This window comes from Manis javanica, chromosome 2 (assembly GCF_040802235.1).
Source record: "Manis javanica isolate MJ-LG chromosome 2, MJ_LKY, whole genome shotgun sequence".
NCBI lineage: Eukaryota > Metazoa > Chordata > Mammalia > Pholidota > Manidae > Manis > Manis javanica.
The window spans coordinates 180,969,527-180,990,000 of NC_133157.1; the positions used below are offsets into that span (position 1 = coordinate 180,969,527).

General features: G+C 51.8%; 1 protein-coding gene across 1 annotated transcript; it reads right to left on the reverse strand.

The window, feature by feature from the left end:
- Positions 1-1,381: 1,381 nt before the first annotated feature.
- On the reverse strand, positions 1,382-20,273 carry GDF6 (growth differentiation factor 6). The gene is made up of 2 exons (XM_036995262.2): positions 18,773-20,273; positions 1,382-4,372 (listed from the first exon to the last, which is right to left on the reverse strand). The coding sequence occupies exons 1-2, from the start codon at positions 19,200-19,202 to the stop codon at positions 3,417-3,419; spliced, it is 1,386 nt and encodes a 461-aa protein (XP_036851157.1). The 5' UTR covers positions 19,203-20,273; the 3' UTR covers positions 1,382-3,416.
- Between the last annotated feature and the right edge of the window lie 201 nt (positions 20,274-20,474).

Sequence of the window (20,474 nt, forward strand, 5' to 3'; positions counted from 1 at the left end):
AGTTGGGAAGTGAGGGATATAGAATATTAGTGGTGGAAAAATGAAAATAATTCTCAACTATTTCAAAAACAGGTTCCACCCAGGAAAGAGAAGGAGATGCTTTTTTTGTATTCCCAGGTGATTATTCCCTAAACTCAAAAGTCAAAATTGCTTTGTTAAAAAGTTCCATTTGGGTAAAGAAAACTTGTGCAAACGACCTGGAAATGCAAATGGATGTTGTTGCCGTAGGAAATGTTTCTCAGTTCTAAGCCCATATATAACCAGTCTATTGAAACATGACCTATTTGTAAATCGATCATTATTTTAATAACCGAAACTCACAAAACTACACCCAAGGCAGTTCCAGAAAATGGCAGAGAAGCTACAAAAGCCCAGCAATGGCCTAAACTATGAATTTGCTCTGAACTAAGAACTCACTGAGCTTTGCAATCTATATCCATTTTTCAGCTTCCTCTATCCCAGCAGTCACAATTCATGTGTTGCAAAAGTGCAGGCAGTGCTGATGGCCCCTATGGCATCTCCATCTTCACTGGTTGGCCACCCCCACAATTGTAGCTAATTGCAAATTCCCTACATTAACATTTAAGAACAATTAAAGAGCAAGTAAATGATCTTGGGCAGAATTATATAGTGGTTAACCCCTCAGGCTATAGGGTCGAAAGAACTAGGTATAATTCCTAACTATCACTCCTTGGCTGGATGATCACTGGCAGGTTACTTAACCTCTCTGCACTTCAGTTTCCTCATCTGTAAAATGGGGATTATAATAATACCTACTTAGTGAAGCTTCTGAGGGATTTAAATGAAATAATGCATATACAACATTGTGCCTGACACAGTGAGTGCTCAGACTTACACTTGCGCACAGGCTCCATAATTTATAGCAAGTTTCATACAGGAAAACATTTCATATCTTTCACTTCCAGTATGATGTAAGTGTAAACAGTAATTACCAACATTTTGGTTGGCTTAGGTAACGTACAACTTTTTCTCAACACAAAAGAAACCAAGAAATAATCCAATTCCTATTTGGGCCCTTGAGATGTTGAAATGAGCTACAGGCTTATCAACACTATTCTAATAGTTGGCAAAGATTTGGCTGTAACCTAGTGAATGACAATACCATGAAGAGTTATGAAGAAAAAGCACAATGCTCTAAATGATGAATTTTAAAATAATCACTGCCTTTTCAGACATTCAGACCCATACTAGACCAAAATACCACTGAAACAATAATTCCTTCAGAAAATGATTTTTCTAAATAGATCCATATAAACCAGGCTGAGTTATTAAGGGGAAAAAAACGAGTTTAATAGTACAGCATAGATTATCATCCAAAAAAAGTTACTGTAAAAAATGTTTTGAATATTAATTCACTTCTCATAATTTTAGTGTTGTAAATACTTGTATTATAGTGAGGTAGACAGTTAAAAAAACTCTCCATTAGACAGACTTAAAATTTTGTTATAATATTTAAGAAAATGATAACATTATGAAAGAATGAAATATCTGATTAATGCTTAACTTTGTACAACTCGAATATAAACTTTAAAAATATTAGAAATTATAACATTTGAGTGCATATAACATTTTGTACACTAAGATGAATTGCATGCTGTCCATTTCCTCTTTGCACTTTCAGTCACCTTAAATAAACAAATATATACAGCCTTAACAGAACAACAGTGCATCCAAAGCAAATGTGCATTTAAATTATTTCTCCTGGCCAAGTCTTTCTTTTTTTTTTTTTACTTAGCATTTTATATTAGCATTTATTATCATTCTCACCCTTTCTTGGACAGTTTGTAGTTCTCTGAACCAAACAAGTAACAGGTTTAGATGGGGAGAGCAAAACCATGTAGGAAAAACAAACGTTTTTTAATGATCTGTACAAGTTAACTTGTTGAAACCATTTCATGGTCAAAGACGAGAAGGAAGCTAACCCTTCAGAGGACCTGATACTCAAGGACAATGTTTGAAAATAACACTGGTGCAGTCAAGGGAAATGTTCATTTGTGCCAATCTGGGAATGGGTATTAAATTGTGCTGTGCTCTCTCCTGCTTCCTTCTGGAAAATGAGTTCTACCTCTGCCTCCTTCCTCACTGTCCATTCCCCACCTCCCAGGGGAGCTCAATGTAACACTTTGCTCTTTTCACAGTTTCTCATTACTAAGTTTTACAAAGATTGCCTAACTGCTAATTACAATCTGCAACAATTCTTTTGGGGGAGTCCTGGACTATTGCTGGCTGATAATCTTTCAGGAATGTCAGAGAGAGGGCAGGGAACACAGATTTTAAAGAAACTTCAGAGGCAGGGACTGTGTCCCCTTTCATCCTTCTCTCCCTGCTCCTAGCCTGCCCTTTATCCCCATCCTTCTGTGGGGCCCACCACCTCTCCTCCTGACTTTACCTTCTTCTTGGGCCACTTTCCCCTCCTCTGCACCTCTTCCGTTAGTTACATAGTTTCCCATCCATACCCATTTTTTTGTTGTTGTTAACTGGGAAATCACATTCCCCTTTAAAAGGGATGTCTGAATTTTGGCAATTTCTGTCCAAAAAAAATCAATTAGAAACAGACATGGCAAAGGGTTTTTCCTGGATTACCTCTTGCCTGTAATGCACTCAGCATCAGCCCTGTCAGAGGCCTTGTGGCTTCTCACTGTCCTTCAGGGAATTCCATTCAGACTCATTCTTGTCATTCCACCCATACCAGCTCCCCTTTCCCCACCAGAAAAAGCTACAGTAAAGGCAGTGACCTCAGCCCCCTGAAGGGAGATGCCAGTTGCCAGTTTTGTACGCTGGGAGAAACGAGGGCAGAGCTGGGTATACAAGAAGCAGAAAGGCCCACTTGGGCGCACCTCTTTTAAAGCTCTACTAAAAGCAGGTCCCTCCCTGGCTTCCTTATTCTCTGTGCCACTTCCTCTATTTTAACACTTTCTCTTTGGGAGGTCAGAAGGCATGGGCTATGACATGGCCAGAAAGACCCCACCTTCTTTACACTGGTGAAAAACAAAGCAAGAAATGGGTCAAAGGTGGTTCTTCCTCCCACACAGGATCTCTTCTTAAACTACTGGTTATCCAATACATGGAGCAGTTAAGAAACAGGTATGTGACTCCCTCAATCTCCTGTCAAAACCTGTGAGACACACAAGGAAATCCAAAGCCACTATAATAAAAACTAAAGAAATTCTCCTTGGCATGTTTTTCCAGCATGGCCAGGTAAGGTGTGAAAATCCGTATCTCCTTCTGAGCTGGCAGGTGGAAGGTTCTGGGAAGGCTGAACTCCCTCCTCTCCCACCGGGCTGCACGTCCAGGCTGTTCCCCCACTCTCTGCCTCCTCCAAGGCCAGCTCCTCCTCCACCTCTCAGCAGTCAGGCCTCCCCTAAGGACCCACCAAGGCTGCAGGAACGGCGTCGCTACCTGCAGCCGCAGGACTCTACCACCATGTCCTCGTACTGCTTGTAGACCACGTTATTGCCCGCGTCGATGTACAGGATGCTGATGGGAGTCAATTTGGTAGGCACGCAGCAGCTGGGCGGCGTAGAGCCGGGATCCATGGAATTCATCAGCGTCTGGATGATGGCGTGGTTGGTGGGCTCCAGGTGCGAGCGCAGCGGGAAGTCGCACACGCCTTCGCAGTGGTAGGCCTCGTACTCCAGGGGCGCGATAATCCAGTCGTCCCAGCCCAGCTCCTTGAAGTTCACGTGCAGGGGCTTCTTGCTGCAGCGCAGCCTCGACTTCTTGCCATGCCGCTTGCCGTGGCGACTGGCAAAGGCCGTGCGCCGCCGGCGGCGGCCTGGCGAGGGCGGCCAAGGCCCGGCGTCCGGGGCGCCCGACGGCGGCGGCCAAGACCCCTCGGCTCCTGGGCCTGTGGCCTCAGCCGAGCCCAGCACCTCGCGCATCTCGGCGAACAGGTTCTTGCGCTGTGATCTGGTAAACACGACGAGCAGGGCGCGCTCCTGGGGGGGCCGCACCCTCCGGCCGAAGCCCAGACTCCGCAGGTCGGGGGGCGGCGGCTGCTGGGGCCCTGGCGCGCGCGCCGCGGCCTCCCAGGTCCCGGGCTCACCCCAGGCCGCCCGCAGCTCCAAGCACAGCTGCTTCCAGGGCTGGTAGCGCAGGCCCTGCCACACGTCGAAGACTTCCCAGCCGGCCCGGGGCGCCCCCTGCGGGTCCAGCGCCCGCGCGTCCAGCAGCAGGGGCGACAGACAGGGGAAGAGCTGCACGTGGAGCGGCCCGGCCGGCGGCCCCCAGGGCGCGGTGGGCGCCTGGCGAAAGAGCCGCAGCTCTGCGCCCACCAGCTCTTCTTTGTCTGAGAGTGTGGACACATCAAACAAATACTTCTGTCTCCGGAGAGGAGTGTGAGAGAGATCGTCTGCGAGATAAAAAATAATCACAGTCAGTTTCACTTAAGGGGGAAATCAGCTGGTGCTCTGTGGCTGCCCCCAAGAGGAAGAGGGCGGGAAGCGGGGCAGGCCGGCCGGGAGTCCTGCACGCCAGCCCAGGGCCAGACCGCCCCGAATCCCTGCCCGGTCCGTGCACGGCGTGGGGAGGGATGCACGGGGGCAGGCGCCCTCCTCCCGGTTAGCCCAGGACTCCCAGGGCGGCACTCGGTGGTGACACGGGCGCGGTGGTGGTCTCCCGGGTTTTTCCCAAGAGCCTGCATAACCACTAATGTGCCTTTTGTGGTCTGGAGCCTGGGCCGCGCTTCCCCCAGACCTGCTCTCCACTGGCTCACTCTCAGCATTCGCATCTCGGTTCAAACGTCACCTCCTCCGACAGCCCATTCTCCCATCCTCGACCACCCTGACCTAAAGTAGCCTTCCTTGGTCACCATCACAGGACCCTCGTTTTTTAACCTTCCCAGCACTTAGCACCATCTACAATGATCTCTTTTACTTTTGTCTCCTTAATGGTCTTTCCCAGCAATACGCGCCGCCCCCCACCCCGCCACCACCATCACCACCGGCCACAGGAACTAGAACCATGTCGAGTCCATCTTCCGGGCCGCAGTTGCTACAGCCGTGCCTCACCTAGAGTACACGCTGTTCAGTAAGTGGGAAACTTCTAGAGCAGTCATTTCTCAATACGCTGTCCCGTTGTAATCTGGAGAACTATAAATTACCAGTTCCAGGCTTGCTTCAACTAACTCAATCTGTATCTGAGGATGAAGCCTGGGAGTTGTTGTTTTTTGTTTGTTTGTTAGCTGTTCTTTTCTTAAGTTCCAAAATGATTTGAAGGTGCAGCCCTAGTTTAGACTCAGTGGTCGGGGAGAACGTTGCTGCCCTTTAGGAAATTTTGCTGAAGCATTTAAGCCCAACACAGAATTTATACAATGAAGAGCTGTTGTGATTTATTTCTTTCTTTTTTAAATTCCCCAACCATTTAACAACAAACAAAAAAAGCAAAGAGGCTTTTCAGAAGTGGGGGAGTAGCAAATGAACCAACGCACCCACTAAGCTTCTACCTGTTGAGAAGATGCTGCAGAAATTAATGCATCAGTAAAGAGAAAACCTCAGACACACACACACAGTGACATTCTCTGCTCCTCCACCCACCCAATCTGAAATCTTCCTTTGTAATTAACCTGAAGAAAAAATTTGGGGTTACAAGTGAGATAAAGAAATGTGGGGCTCATGGTGGGAGGGGATAGCAGGCCTTTAAAATCCAAGGCAAATTCTTTGGGACCAAGGCAAAACTGGACTTCTTTTCTGACACATTTGCATACGAAGCTAACCCCTTTCCAATGTGCAAGGCAGAAAACTAACCAGATTTTCCTGGGCTGCCTTCTCATAAAATATTTACAACCCAGCAAATACAAAAATCCCCAAAGCTCCCAGTTTTCCCCAGAAGCCAGTAAAGTTTGGGTCAATTTCAATAGTAAAAGTACCACTGAGTCCCAGTCCGACCCTCACTGCCTGTCCAGATGTAGCCCCAGGGCACTGGACCTGCAGCTTCAGCCGCAGCTAGTGCACACTCCAGGCTGACGGCAGTGCTGGCAGCCTCACTCTAACACACGTCCCAACCTGAGATGGAGCTGTGGGAAGGGTTAGAGGGGTGAAAAGGGAAAAGCTGCTGGAGGCAGTTGATTTATGGAAGCCAAGACCTTCAAACAGACCAGGTCACATTAAAATCAGTGGGAATTCAGCACACTTTCTTCTCTTCCTTTAAAGAAACCTGTGTTTGACAATGCTCAGCCACCACCCAGATCTCTGGACCTATCGCATTAGGCTTCAACTTCCTGCCTCTCCTATTTCTCTCTTTCCAAATTCAAGATGTGATGAGAGGGGCAAACTTAAGGCACTTTCTGCACCAGCTAAATGGTGTGACAACTGACACAGGTTTCATCCTTACTTCATCCACAAGCACAGAACAGTTCTGTAAGGTGAGTATGCATATTATTCCCATTTTACAGATAGGAAAACCAAGGCCTGGAAAAATTGATTTAATTTCCTATGTCTGACAGTGAGTAAGTAGTAAGGCTGAGATCCAAACCTAGGTCTATGTATTTTCAGAGTTGGAGCATTTAGCCCCAAAGTGCCATTGCCTCTCCACTATGGACCGGCTACTGGGTTCCAAAACCAACCAGGGTGTACAGGATGGGAAATATAGTTCAAACTGTGTTTGCAGGACTTGCTAGGAATAAAACCTGGGTTCCCTAAAGAAATCACTTCTGTCTCTGCTTACATAACTCTTGAGTAATTTGTCACTGGCTGGAGCACATTGGAGGAAAGGATAATGGTTTGTTTATTTCTCTCATGCAGCATGGATACATCAACCTGCTTTTGTTTTTATTCTTTTTTTTAAGTGTGAGCTAATAAATGGTTAATCTGCACAGTTGAGCCAAATTTCTGTGGTCCCTGAGAGTGGTCAAAACAGAGAAAAGCATCTAGAGAGAGAGGGCTATAGTGATTCTGCAGCCTTTGGATTTCTGATGATCTTTTAGCAAGGTCAGCTCATTCTTACTCTTTCTAGGGCTCTGGGAAAGAGCACAAATGGGGGCTTCAATCTGTATCCTACTGCCTTTTCTTCCCATACCAGTTCTATCCCATGGTCTGAGGGGCCTCACTGGTGTAAATGTGGGCACCCTTGCCCATGGGTCCCAGCTTCCCAGACTACAGGTGCTCACCTGGGAGGTGTGATACACTCTTAGGAGGGTAGGCCCAATGAAGAAGCTGCCCAGGCCTTGGAAGTGGGCTTAGGGCTGCTGGGCAAGAATTCTGGCTCAGGACTACACTAGAGTAGTAACTCTTAAAGTCACTAAATTTGTAGTGGTCCCTAAATCTGCATTGGCATCACACATGAACTTTTTAGAAGCACAGATTATCCTGGGCCCCAGAGGTCTGTGGTAAGGCCCAGAATCTGTGTTTCTCCTAAATTCCCAGGTGGTGCTGATGCTGATTGTCTTGGCCTGGGATTCCACTGTAAGAACCACTGATCTACATGAACAGATCCCCTTGGCTCTTCAGGTGCCGGGTGAACACCGCACTATTGGAAGTGGGACAAAGTAGGGCCCTCCAAAGCACAGTACCCAGGGCAGGTTCTAAGGCAGTACTCACCAGGACCAAGTCACAGTCACTCCCAAAGACTGCCTGCCCCCACAACCACACCCACATTTTTTTTATTTTTTTATTTTTATTTTTTTACTTTCAGCCACATGTACTCTCACTGGGTCTCCAGAACCGTGAACCTCTTAAACAGAGGGTCCAAGATGCTGGCTGCTCTGTGTAGCTTCCTACAAATCACATTCCCCACCTGTCTGGACCTGCTCTGGAGCCATGTACCACAGAAATAGCCTAGAGGAGTCATCCAACTTGGGGAGTGCTTGCTTATCATCCGCTGTGACCCTGAAGACGCTTTGCCTGTTGACTGGGCATCACAAAGCCTGGCCCTGCTGCCCTGGCGCACTGTGAGTAGGAGGCTGACCCTTCACACTCTTCCACAGCCTCTTCTCCCATTAAGTCCTGCGTAAATGAGAGCAGATGAACCAAATGACCCTCTCTCCCTCAATGATCCTCTTGACTAGAAACATACACTTTTGCCTGGATTTGTGGCATTTTCTTATATATTATGCTTTAGGCCTTAAAACTGAAATTGATCAGTAATAAGTCATGGGAGCTTTTTATTTTGCTTTAACTTGTATCAACCTCTTTTATTACAGCTTGGCTCACACCCCAGTTAACTCAGTGTTGAGTAGTAGACATTCAGACCTTTCAAAATACAGTTGTTGGATTTGTGCTTATAACTATTACTTGAGAATGGGTAGTTAGAGGAAGGAGCCTCAGGAGAGGAGAAGGGCAAAACAAACACCTGTATATTTGTAGAAAATTCTTCATGATAGGTCAGCCTTTTTAAGTTAAGAGCAAGTCGGTGAAAGGCTGAGGACATCTCTAACATGTACATCTGGTGTGAAATTGATAAATTAAAAATGAGAATGAGAAAAAGAACTAATCACTTGTAAATTAGGGACTGTCACTCCCATTTTAGATAGCTTTAGAAAGGCACAGTCATCTATGCAGGGAGACAGTAGTTGGGGGGCTGGAGGAAGCTGAGAAGCAAACACCAGATGGGAAAGGAAAGGATGTCCTGAGCCCCAGCAGGGAGGCTCTAGGGAGGGACACGCAGTGGTGCAGTGGCGGGACACACAGTGGCGCAGTGGCGGAAAACGTGCCTCTGGGGGCGGCTCCCCTGGGCCACCCTGCAGGCTGGGGTTAGGCCTGGGAAAGCCTGCCCTTAAGTTTTTCCAAGCCATCTCCGAGATATGCATGCAGCTTGAGGTCTTAAGGGTCCTAATTGGGTTTCCTGTCACTCACTGCCCCGGAGGTGCCACCGAGGCTCCAGCTCCCGAGAGAGCTTCGTGCCACAGACTGAGTTACACGAAGCTCCTCAGAGCGCATCCTGCTCTCATCTCCTGAATTTCGCAGCGACCCTGGATCGCCTCTGGCCAGGCGTCTAGCAGGTCCCACCCATCTCTATCCGCTGTCCAGCCACACGTCCCGCCCCATGCCCTCTGAAGGCACAGACCCTGCGACTAGATGGTGGCTCATAAGGCCAAGATGGCAGTGGACTTTCCCATCCACCCACCCCCAAGGCAGTAGTGGGAGAGATGGGGATAGTCACCCATCTTCACAAGGGAACTCCAGCCGTCTTTACACTAACCTCTCCCCTCCACTCCCTCATTTTTGAGCCAACAGCAGCACTGAACGTTTGTCATGCCCACCTTTGTGGCAGGCACGTGCCTGGGCTTCGACGGCTTCTGTCCCTGGGTCCTCACCGCCAGCGTCGGAGACCCACCCAACCACTGCACTCATTTATAGATTAGGACACTGGGCTCTAGGAAGTATCATCGGTAGCCCAGTGTCTTGCAACTAGTAAAGGACAGGATGTGAAGGTGTCAGTTCCAACTAAGGTCCTCCGACCTGCAGACACACCCCTCTTCCAGGGTTCTGATTGGATGGTGCAGCAGAGGGAGGCATGGGACACACAGTCATCATCTATGCAGTCGACACCAAGTTGGCTGGGTTCCCTGGGATTTCCTTTTTTCCTTACTAGAAGGAAGAAGATCTCCAGACGGGGAACTATGGGTCAGGGGGTGGCTTCTTCCCTGGGTCCCTCAGCTTAGGCATTGCCCTGCTGTGCCAAAATCCACAGAATGGAAATAGATTCAGGTATACTGGATGAGTAAAAATGAGCCACCAGTCTTCTCCCTGGTTTTAGGAAGGCCTCTGAGCAATTTGTGCTCCAATGATTGCCCTTTCCTGGAACATGGTGGTCTCCTGGACATCCCTCTATACTCTTGTCCTAAATTTGGCCTCTGCTGAGATCTGTTGCAAACTACTGATATTGCTAAGCATTCTGGCTGCTATGTGGATTCAGGAGGCAGTGTGCACAATTCACCCTCTACAGGGTGCTCTTCCTTGACCATTCATGGTAATAATCATAATAGCAAACACTGGTGTAAAACTTACTATGTGCTGGGCATGATCTAAATTCTTACAACAAGTCATCTAAGCCTCAAAACCACCTATGGGGGGAACAGAGAGAGCAGTATTATGTCCATGTTATATAGATCAGAAAACCAAAACACTGATTACTTAAGAGAACCTTGCCTGAGATAGTAAGATGTAGACATGGCAGTCTGCCTCCAGTGTCTGGCCACACCCCAACATCCCAGCCATTAATCTTTGTGTCTAGTAGAAACCCTGAGAAGGCTCTAACCCTTTTATGCTGTCCATGTTAGGGAGGCGGGGTGGGGGAGGTGGGCATCCCAGGTCCTGATTAGGAGAACTGAGGGGATGCCAAACTGAACTTTTGAAAGAACTAACAAGGAAACTTAATTTTCTTATCTACAAAATGAGGACATTGCCAGCTCACAGAGTCCCTGAGGGAAGGGTGGCATATGAGATAAAGAGGAGGAAAGATATCTGACAATGTGTGCAAATATTAGTTACTACTGAGAACATGGAATGAGCATTGGAATCTAGGGTCTAAGAGACATGCATTTGAATCCTGTGATGTATTGGCTAGATGACCTTGGATAGACTGGGTCTCCTAGCTTCATATACCTTCATCTGCCTCTCTCATGGGAGAACCTCCTCCACTTTCAAGTCATTGTAAAATGACTTTTTACAGAATCAAGGCATCCAGGGTAGGCTGTACATGATACACAGAAGCACCCATAAATGCAGCCAACAGTATTATAACTACACCCATGTATGGGGAAGATGTACCTGTCATCTTTCTGGCCTTCTCTGGGGAGATGCAGTCCAGTCCTAACCACAGGATTTCCAGAACTGAGTGGAGGAAAGATGCTGGGCAGAGGGATAAAGGGAGAAGCAAGTGCTTCCAGTTTCCACTCATCTGAGGTCCAGCAAAGTTCAAGGCCCCTAGGGGCTGTGGCTTCACCCCTATCACCATGATCCTTCTCAGTCCCCTAGGGGCATATCCACTACTGAGGTCCCTCTCACAAGCCAGGTGAACAACCCACCTCCAGCCCCTACCCCATGGAGGATGGGGCCCTCCTTGCAGTTCCCTCTGTCAGATCAGGGCCAGCACTAACAGGTACTACCCTGTTTGGCTCCCTGGCTGGGTAGACCACCCCGACAGGCCTGAAGGCTAGGCTCCTTGCCCCACCCTCATCTCCCCAGTTAGTACCCTTTTGCGGGGCTGGGGCGTGATCTGTTAGAGAGCCAGCCTGAGGTGGCTGGCAGGGATGCCCTTCCAATCTTCTTCAGCTGGCAGAGGGCCAGGCCCATGTTGGAGGAAGGGGCTGTAGAAATGAAAGGCTCTTGGACTGTAGTACACGACCGGTTGCTGCCTGAGTCACCGGAGAATGTCTAGTGGATAGGTCTGACAGTGTGTGCCCTGCCTCGCCACACATGCACCTGCCCAGCTTCTCTCTGGGTCTCTTGGCTTCTCCAGTGCTTTCCCCAATAGCTTGTTCTGCATTTCTCCCCTTCTTTCCTCCTTGCAAAGACCAGGAAGGGCCAAGGCAAGTCCTCCATGGAATCTGCAGAGATTTTTCCATCCCTTTTCCTTGAGGACTGTGCCCTCCTTCTTCCTGTGATGACCCCGGGCCTTGTGAACTCCACAGGCGTAAGTGGGTCTGGTGGCTTGCTTGGACCACGCAGAGAAATCCCAGAGTCAGCACAGCAAGCTTTTCCTCAACCTGAGGCAAATGAGGTATGGGGAACGCCGAATTCCATCACTAAAAAACTTAGCTTCACCGGCCCTGGGAGCGTCAGCACAGCCTCCAATGGTAGTCAGGCCAGTTTCTGGTGGGAGACAGAAGCACAGATCCTTCACCCCTGACTACTGGGCCTGGAAAACCCCACAGGTTCCTTTTATCTCTCTGGGATGAAAAGTTCATTTATAAGGTAGCTTACATGAACTTATTCATTGCAAGCCCTTGTGGCCGCTTGTCCTTAAGAGGGACTCAGGAGCCAGAGATGCAAAGCTGAGATCAAGGACATTTCAGGGGGCATCTCTTTTCACCGCAGTCCAACCTTGTCTCCCAACCACAGCGGCTCAAATCCTATTTGACGTCACTGCAGATTAAATGCAAACGGAAGCTCAATATAGTCCCCACAGGCCTGACCCTCTCTCCCCACCTTTCTACTGGCCCAAGCAGCCTGGGCCCCGACACCTCCGCCCCCGCGTTCCCAGAAAGCATCCACACTCCCTAGGAGCCCCCGCGCATGGCCACGACCAGGTTGATCTGCAGGGTCCACCCCGCCTCCCTGCTCCGTTGACCAGCAGGGCCACCTGGGAGCCCAGTGGAGCCCAGACACAGTCACTGGATGAGAGTGCAGAAAGTCGCAGCGGTGAAACTACCGTTTAGGCTGGAACGTGATTCGGACCTTTTGACTTTGGGACCTTCAAAATCAAAAGAAGAAAAGGTTCCTATTTATGTAGTTTCGCCTCTCCGACCAGTTCTGAGGTTGCAGGTCGGGACAAGAGTTTTCAGTTTTCAGACTGGTGTGTTGTGGTGGGCAGGATATTGGACCCGCAGCGCTCAGGGGTCCTGCACAGGAGAAACCTCAGTGATGTGCTCTTTGAAGTGCTGGGCTGCGCGCAGACTCTGAGGAAGGGATCGCTGCAACTCGGCTCCACTGCGTTCACCTCGGGCTAAATCCCAAAATGACGTCGAAGCAAATTGAATTTCGTGATGGCAGCTATAAGCCGTAGTAGCCTCGTTCAATTTTCCTTCCCATGGGGCGTGGGAGCGGCACTCAGCTGGGAAGTGCACTGGGGTCGGGACCAACTGGTCTTAAAGCCAAATTTGCTAAGCGGGAACACGTATTCTCTTTGCATCCTGTTATTTAGGGAAGGAGCCGGGCGTGTAAACCACCCGTGACCTCAAAGCCAAACCTCCGCGCGGACCTTGCTCCAGCTTTCTGCACAGCTCCCCTAGCTAAACCTCCGCCAGTCGGGGCCCAAGGCCCGCCCTTCCACTCCTGCACGCCCACAATCGTGTCCCCAAACTGTGTCCCGCCCCCAGGCTCCCGGGGCCACTGGCAGCTTTGCGCGCGCGTCTCCATGAGCGCTGGCAGGCACAACCCGCCGCTGGTCGCCGGCCGCCCGCCCCCTCCAGGCGCCTGAAGCCGCTCACTCCAAGGCGACCCAAACTCTCTGCCTAAGGCAGCGCTAATGGACTGTCCCGGAGAGCGGGGAACAGCAACCCTGGAGCCCATTAGGCCAACTAGGACCTATTTAATTCCTGTAAACAGAGGACACCACTTAACCGACTGAGCTTAAAAAATAAACAGCCAGGGCTTTAAGAGGGTGGGTGCAGGTTTAGGTAGATGGTAGATGCCGAGCAACGAAAAGGCGCGGCGGATCCACATTTCCGCTTGCCGCACCAAGTGGCGTCAGCTGGATTCCGGGTCTGCAGAGCATCGTTTAACCAGGGTTATTCCACACCCGAAGGAAGGGTTATCGAACTATTGCCCATCAGTTTATTTAAAAGCCTCCAGGGATTATTGTATGTTTGCTCTGGGTCTTTTGATGCATGCTGCAGTCCTGGCAGGGAACAAAAGGTTTCGTTCTGTCCTATTTCTATCATTCGTCTTTTCCCCACCTCTCGTTCCATTCCGGTCTCCCACTCCCCGCGCCATCCAGGAATATGTCACCAAGTTTAAAGGAGGTGTACCGCCGGAACCCCGAGAACTCCACTGGGTAAAAACGGGTTGCGCTAGGGCATCATCCATCAGTGCTACGCCTGGCGTTGCCAGCGGGTCCAGACACCTGCATTCTCTCTGGGTCTGACTGGGGGGGGCTTTTCTGTCTTAATTCAGTTTTTAGGTGAAGGAGTTCACACCGCCTGTCGTGGGCTGTGGCTTAGCGTTTTGTTTTTTAATGTGCAGAACCACAAGGACTTCTGAGCATGTTTTTCTATCCCCTCCCCCACCAGCAACTCGACAGCGCAAACTCTCGGAGCACGAGAGCCTCCCGTGCTCTGCGCAAATCGTTGTGTCCTTCTCAGACTAGCCAGCCCTGCGGAAACGCCCAGAATCCCGGCACAACTTGCACTCTCTGCGGAAGACAGTAGGTGTTCTTAGCTTCTTACTGAGATAGGTTTGTAAAGCAGCCCATGTAAGGGTCTTGTAAGACAGCCCTTAAGGCCTTAGGGATGGGGATGACATTTACTGTTATTTAACAAGCCAGTGGCTAAGGGGTTGGTGTGTGACCTTTAATATGTTTAAATCATTCCCACCAGAAGAGCAGAACAAACTTTTGGTGTAAGTCCTCCTTCCCTCCACCCGGACTTTCCTCAGGATTGCCAGTTCACCGAGCTGGAGGAGGATCCTGAACCTGGACGGCGACGCAAACCCCGCGCCGGCGCTCACGCGGGCGCGCGCTCTCACGCACACACTTGAACGCTAAGCACTTCTTTTCCAAGGCTGTTCGCTCTTTCCGGGGAAATAAAGCCCAGATTGGAACCTTCTGCCGGCTTCCTCACATGGCCGTCTGGTCTGCATTAGTGTTTTTATAAGGGACTCAAACAAATCGAATACAAGGTCACCAAATAATTAACAGTTGTGAATTCCCTCCGTCCCCATTAAAATACTTCCCTGCTTATATTTCATTTTCCGTTTGCCAGCGACAACAGGGTCCGGACAAAAAGTGCTGCTGCGTTGATTACACCACTCTGCGGCCTAGGTCCACCCAGGAACTCGCTGTCTTGCATTGACATGCTATACCAAGCTGCTTCAATCGCGAGGAAACTGCGTAGCTCAGAATGCTCTCCCAGCCACGCTGCCCCAGCAATTGCCCTGCCCTGCCCTGCCCCATGATAATCGCGACCCAGAAGGGAAACCGAGAAGCCAACAAACAGGCAGCGCAAACTCTCTAGAGTCACTTCTGGGGTGTCAGGTTCCTCAAGGATGTTCCTATCTCCTTTTTGGTTTTTATCTGTTCTCCTTTTTGAAAGCGCTATTGTAACAATAACAATAACACAAAATTTTTAAAAAGTGTTCTTATTTCGAAATCATCTGGAAACTTAACTCATAGCAATATTCTTAGACTCATTTTGGTTTCTTCATCCTTGAGAGACTCCCCACCTTGTTGGAATTGTGTGGCACGTCTTACTACATAAGACGTGGGTCAGAGTTTTGTTTCTCTTCCTCCTTCCCACTCTCAGCCATGTTGAATTCACAGACGTAGGAATTGTCTGCCTTTCCTAGGCCTCAGTGTTGGCGGTCCAAGACTCCAGCACTAGTGGCCTTTTAATGAGTTATATCATGTGCAAACTGTAATTTCTGTATATTTAACCTCGTTCACTCTGATCCTATGACTGCATCAACATGCACACGCGCATTCTTTCTCATCCTTGTGGATCCAAAATCATTTATAAAGCACAATATGGAGGCATTTTTAAAGATCAGGAATAAGGTGATTTGTGCCTTATTCTGCCTCGCCCCTTACCTTATCCATGCAGTGCCATAGCTAAGCATGTAAGGTCTAGAACTGGACATGTGCTTCACCTCTTGTTAGCTATGTGACATTGAGCAACTTGTTTAACCTGTCTTCCTTAATTCATCTGTATAACAGTGATTATAGCACTTTCCCCAAGGACTGTTGTTAGAATTAAATGGAACAATTCATGTAAGAAACTTTGGCACAGTACCTGGTACACAGTAAATGCTCAATATATCTTCGTTATTATTATTGTCTCTAGATGTTTGGAGAGCAAACCCAAGGAGAGACTTCTTTTCTTGTTTTTAACTTGCAATAAGGTTTCCTTATGGCAGGAGTGGGAGAAGGTGGCATGCGAAGAGATGGTATAGAACGTGGTGTCTTTACGAACTTCATTCATTTTGGACAGAGTTGCTCCCTGTCCCCTACTCTTAATAGCAAGCTTCAGGCATAACTTTGGAGTTCAGGGGGTCACGGGTGAGGAAGGATTTTTATAAATATTGTACATAAGTAAGTAGTGCATGCCTCTTGACCCAGCTCAGGATTCCTTCCATTTTGTTTGCTCCTCCCCCTGAGAGACCCCTGCTCCTAGAAGCCAAGCTTGCAACACTCGACGGCAATTAAACATCCCCGAGGCCAGGCGCCAAGTTAGTGCGGCTGGCCCTGCTCTTGGCTGGCGGCGGCTCTTTCCTCCTTGCCTTGCCTTCCAAGGGTTGGGGGAGGGGGTGCTGGAGAGTTTTGCGCGGTTAAGAGTCCCCACGTGAGAGGGGCGGAAGTCCTCGCCAGGAGCCCGGGATGCGCGGCTGGCGAGTCCCTTCCATCACGGGAGACTAGACACCGTTTGATGTGTTATGACATGAACCCTCAATTAGATCGCTGAGTTGAAACACTCCAATCAGGGGCCCGATGCTAAGCAAGCCCCGGAAGGTCCAGCCCGAGGTCACCGCCGGTGACACATCAAATCAAAATCAGTGAGAGGGAAAGTGAGGCTTTTCCTGTATCAAGCTGGGGCTGTAGCCCGCAACGCACCCTCTCCTCCTCTGGAGGGGCCAGCCAGCGACTCCGCACTACTTCGCCCCCGCGCGGCGTGCGACGCTCGGCACAACCTTCTCAGTCAACTAGGGGCCTTTCCTCCGTTCTCTGGGAACCTGAGGGCTTGAAGGACACCGCGTCTTGAAGCTGCGGTCCAGGTGGTCACGCCATGGCTGGTCTGGCTGGGGATCGCTGTGCGGCTAGCCTGGAGACCTTGGCTTGAGAAGAGAAGTACCCTAGCCTGCGCGCGCAGGTGGTCCCTTCCCAGCCTCCAGCGCCCGGGGGATCTCAGAGCCCAGGGACGCCCAGCGCGGTGCCTGGGAAAAGGCTGCAGCGTGCAAGAAAGGGTGAAGTCAGCCGACGTCTGCGCAGGACCTGAAGCCCCCAGAACCCTCACACACTTGCCTGAACTCTACAGGCTTTGGTAGACACCTCCGAACAGCCTGCAGGGTCCCTTGGTCCTGTGCCAAGCTCACAGGACGCCAGTTTACAATTTAGAGTTGCTGCTTGAGGGAGGGGCAGAGAGTCTTGCCATCTCCCTTGGGGACAAGAAAATGCGCTCCCAACTGCCAGCCAGCTTGGGCCTCCGGGATTTCTTCCCTTGGGGGAAAGGCCTCTTGAGCAATTCACTCTGAGCTTCCCTGGCCTAGGGTATTGGATCAGAGTAGTAGAGAAGGCGCGCGATTATCATATTTGGAGGGAGAGGGACTACGGAGTCAGGGAAGGGCTGTGGGGAAGATGCACAACACAGAGGCTGGGGACCCAGTTGCAGCGCTACGAAGAAGCCAAGTGTATTTGCAAAGGTAACTTCCTAAAATCATCATAAAATACTCGGCGTTAATTTGCCGCCCGGACCTTTCAGCAGCTCATGAACCTCAGTGACCTCCGTCTGCAGCGGCGAACCGAGCCTAAGCAGGACCCTTGCCCGCAGGGAAGGCTGCTGCAAGGCAGGGAGCTGGGGGCTTAAGTCCGGGAAGAGCCCGGGGCTCGGGGGCCATTAGCCTGCTCTGAATAGCTTCGAGGGCATTCGAGTACCCAACGCAGCCTGGCGGAGCAGCTCTCTCATCCCGAATTCTGGCGCTGGCGGGTCCCTGGGCGACCCCACTTGCACTCGCCTCTGAGTGCGAGGCGGGGAACAAGTCAAAGCCGCGGAGCTAAGTCTGGGGTGGAGGGAATGGATAGCCGCTTGTATCTTTCTTTTTCTTTTTTCTTCTTAATCTCCCCCTCCCTTTCTTCGCGTCCCCTTCCTCCCCTTTCCTCTTCTTTTCCTATTTCTCGCTTGCTTTTCTATCTCCTTCCAGGTTATCTCGTCTGTAGGGGCTGGTTTCGCGGCGCCTATGGATCCCTCCCTAATTCTGGGACCGGTGGGAGTGCGAAGTTCTCTCGAAGGCACTCGCCACGCTGCGGGGCAAAGCCGGCGGCATGAAGGTGGTGCAGGGCTTTCCGCAGACACCCACACGTGCACCCGCGCCTGCAGAGGGGACCAGGCACGGGGGCCGTGGTAGAAGCTCAAGGAGTGGATTGTTGCTTGAGAAAGGTGGATGAGGACATCCATGCACCTTGTGGGTTAAGTACCAACAAACCCCAAACTTAGCTGCCCTGCCGCTGCCCCTGGCCCGCCCCGCCAGTTGCTGCTGTTGTTTCTGCAGAAGCCGCTCGGTTGCGGCCTCTGAACTGCGGAGAGAGCGCTGCCGGAGCAAAAAAGCCCGAGGGCGCCCAGCTCCCGTGGGGTCGACAGCCCCACATCCAGCTAGAACCCGTGCAGCCGCTGGGCCCCGGTCTGCCAGACGAAGCTGGCGGACCCACTCCTATAGCCACAGGACTCGCTTCTGCCGGCTGTTCGCGCAGCGGACCGGAGCTTGAGGCTTTCCGGCGCTCACGTAAGCCCCAGGGCCCGCCCGGTCCGCTGCAACTCAGGCTTTGGACCTCGCACCGCGTACAATCCGGGACCCAGCAGCGCAGGTTCTGTCAGTCCCCGCCACGACCCCTCTCCAGTCTCGGTCATTTGCCTCCCACCCCCGTCCACCAAGCCTTCTCCGCCAACCACCAGACGAGCTTCCACCACGCTGCCTTCTGCAAAAGCCGAGAGGAAGAAAGGGAGAAAGGAAGGGAAAGAAAGAAGAAGGGAGGATTACGAACTGGAATAAAATCGGCAACCGCATTCAGAAACTTACCCGGTCTTGAGAAAAACAATTTAAGAAAAGAAAGGGGGAGGTATCCAGAGAGGGAAGGAATTCACAAATGTAGCCTCCTGCCAGAGCCAGAGCAGCTCCCTGGCTGAGGAGCTCCAGGGAGAAAGGAGTGGGGCGTCTTCTCTGCCACTTACCTAGTCCCCTGTCTACAAAGCTCGTGATCGTATTAGCCGACTTGGAAGACTGGAAAAAGCTGGCATTGATGCCCAGCTTCTCAGCGATGGAGTAAGTCCTGTAGATTGACAGCATGTACTCGTGGGGCACCACGCGCGGGCCCCTGCCCGGAAGCTCCTGTTCTTGGGGCTGGGGCTGCGGCTGCTGCCGGTGCCGGAGCTCGTTCTGCGGCCGCGGCTGCGGCTCCTGGCGCTCCAGGGACGCCCGGGCCGTGGCACTCTCCCGCGGCGCCTGCGGCATCTTCCCTTCCTTGCGGCTTCGCATTCCCTTGGCTGAGCCCAGCTCCGCGGACGACGAGGAGGATGGGATGGAAGCCTGCTGAAAACCTGGCAAATCCCACAGGAAACTGATGAGGAAGACGGCCGAGAGCAAGACCCTAGGAGTATCCATGGCGAGCGGATGGCAGCGTCTCCCCGAAGGCGGCGGCGCAGGGCGCGCTGGGCACAGAGCGGCTGGACAGCGTCCGGGGCCCGGCTCCTCGGGCGGACTCGGAGTGCGAGGAGCCGGGTCCCAGCCACACAAACCCCGGGACCGCCACGCCCCCTCCCGCCCCTCGTCGGGAGGGGAGGAGAGGAGAGCGGAGGGAGGGAGGGAAGCGGAGGGCGGGAGGAGAGGCCCGGTGGTGCGGGCAGGAGGTGTAGGGGAGAGGGGCCGTGGTGTGCCGGTGTGGCGGGAGATGCAGCGCCCCTGCGGGACGCGCGCGGGGTTGCCGGGCGGGGCGCGCAACGCGGGCGCTGAGCGCTGGGCAGGGAGGGCAGGCAAGGCCACCCGGCGGCGAGGAAGCCTGGAGCACCCGCAGCGCAGAGTGCCCCTAGCATTTCCCGAAGCTTCGTCCCTCCGCAGCGCCGCGCGGGCTCTCTGTCGTCGCCAGCCGCCTCCACTTTTCTGGGAGCGTGCGGCCCGGGACGAGGGAAGTGGCGGAGGCGCCCCCAAGAGACAGCTCGGAGCAGGCGCCTCTGCAGCGGACCGCGCGCAAGCTCCGGGCGGTGGTACCTTCCTTCCTCGGCCCCAGGCTCCCTGCCGGCCGTTCGCTCCCCTCAGGGGCCAGCCCAGGGCCAGGGAAGCCTCTCCGCGCTCCAGGCGCAGGGCCCAGCTCTAAACAGCCCCATTCTCTCGGTGGGGCACGGCTCTCCACAGACAGGACGTCTGTTCCCGACCCTCGAGGTCAGGCAAAGGCCACGAGTCTTTAGCGTCTGGATGGATGCTAAAAGCTGCTGCGTTCTCCTGCAGGCCCCGGCCTCCCTTCGCGCAGTCCCCCACCTCTTCTGACGCTGGCTTTAGCCGCTTCTTTCCTTCTTCGACTGCTTCTCGGATTCTCTTCGCTCTCGCGGCCTAGCCGTCGCTTCCACTGCATCCCTATTTCCCTCTTTTCTTCCCCTCCCGCCTTCAATCCTTCCTCGTTCCCCAAGTTCCTTCTGCATTCCAGTCCCTTTCCCCAGCCTGCTTCTCTTCTCTCACTGCCCTCCCATCTCTCTTTGCCTTCCCACTCTCTCCCTCCCCGGACCCCTCCCCTTTCCGTGGACCCCTCCCTTTGCAGAGCTTCCCCAATCTGTTTCTCTTCAACCCAGCCTCGCCCCATCACGAGTTTCCTTTATCTGTCCCCAGATTCCCCGTGCCTGTCTTCCCCGCCCACTGCCTCGCTCACTCCCGGGCCTGAGCGCT

Coding starts and splice junctions, on each gene's coding strand:
- GDF6 (XM_036995262.2), bottom strand. CDS start 19,202: ATGGATACTCCTAGGGTCTTGCTCTCGGCCGTCTTCCTCATCAGTTTC. Junction 4,373..18,772: donor CTTTGTAGACAGGGGACTAG/GTAAGTGGCAGA, acceptor TTTATCTCGCAG/ACGATCTCTCTCACACTCCT.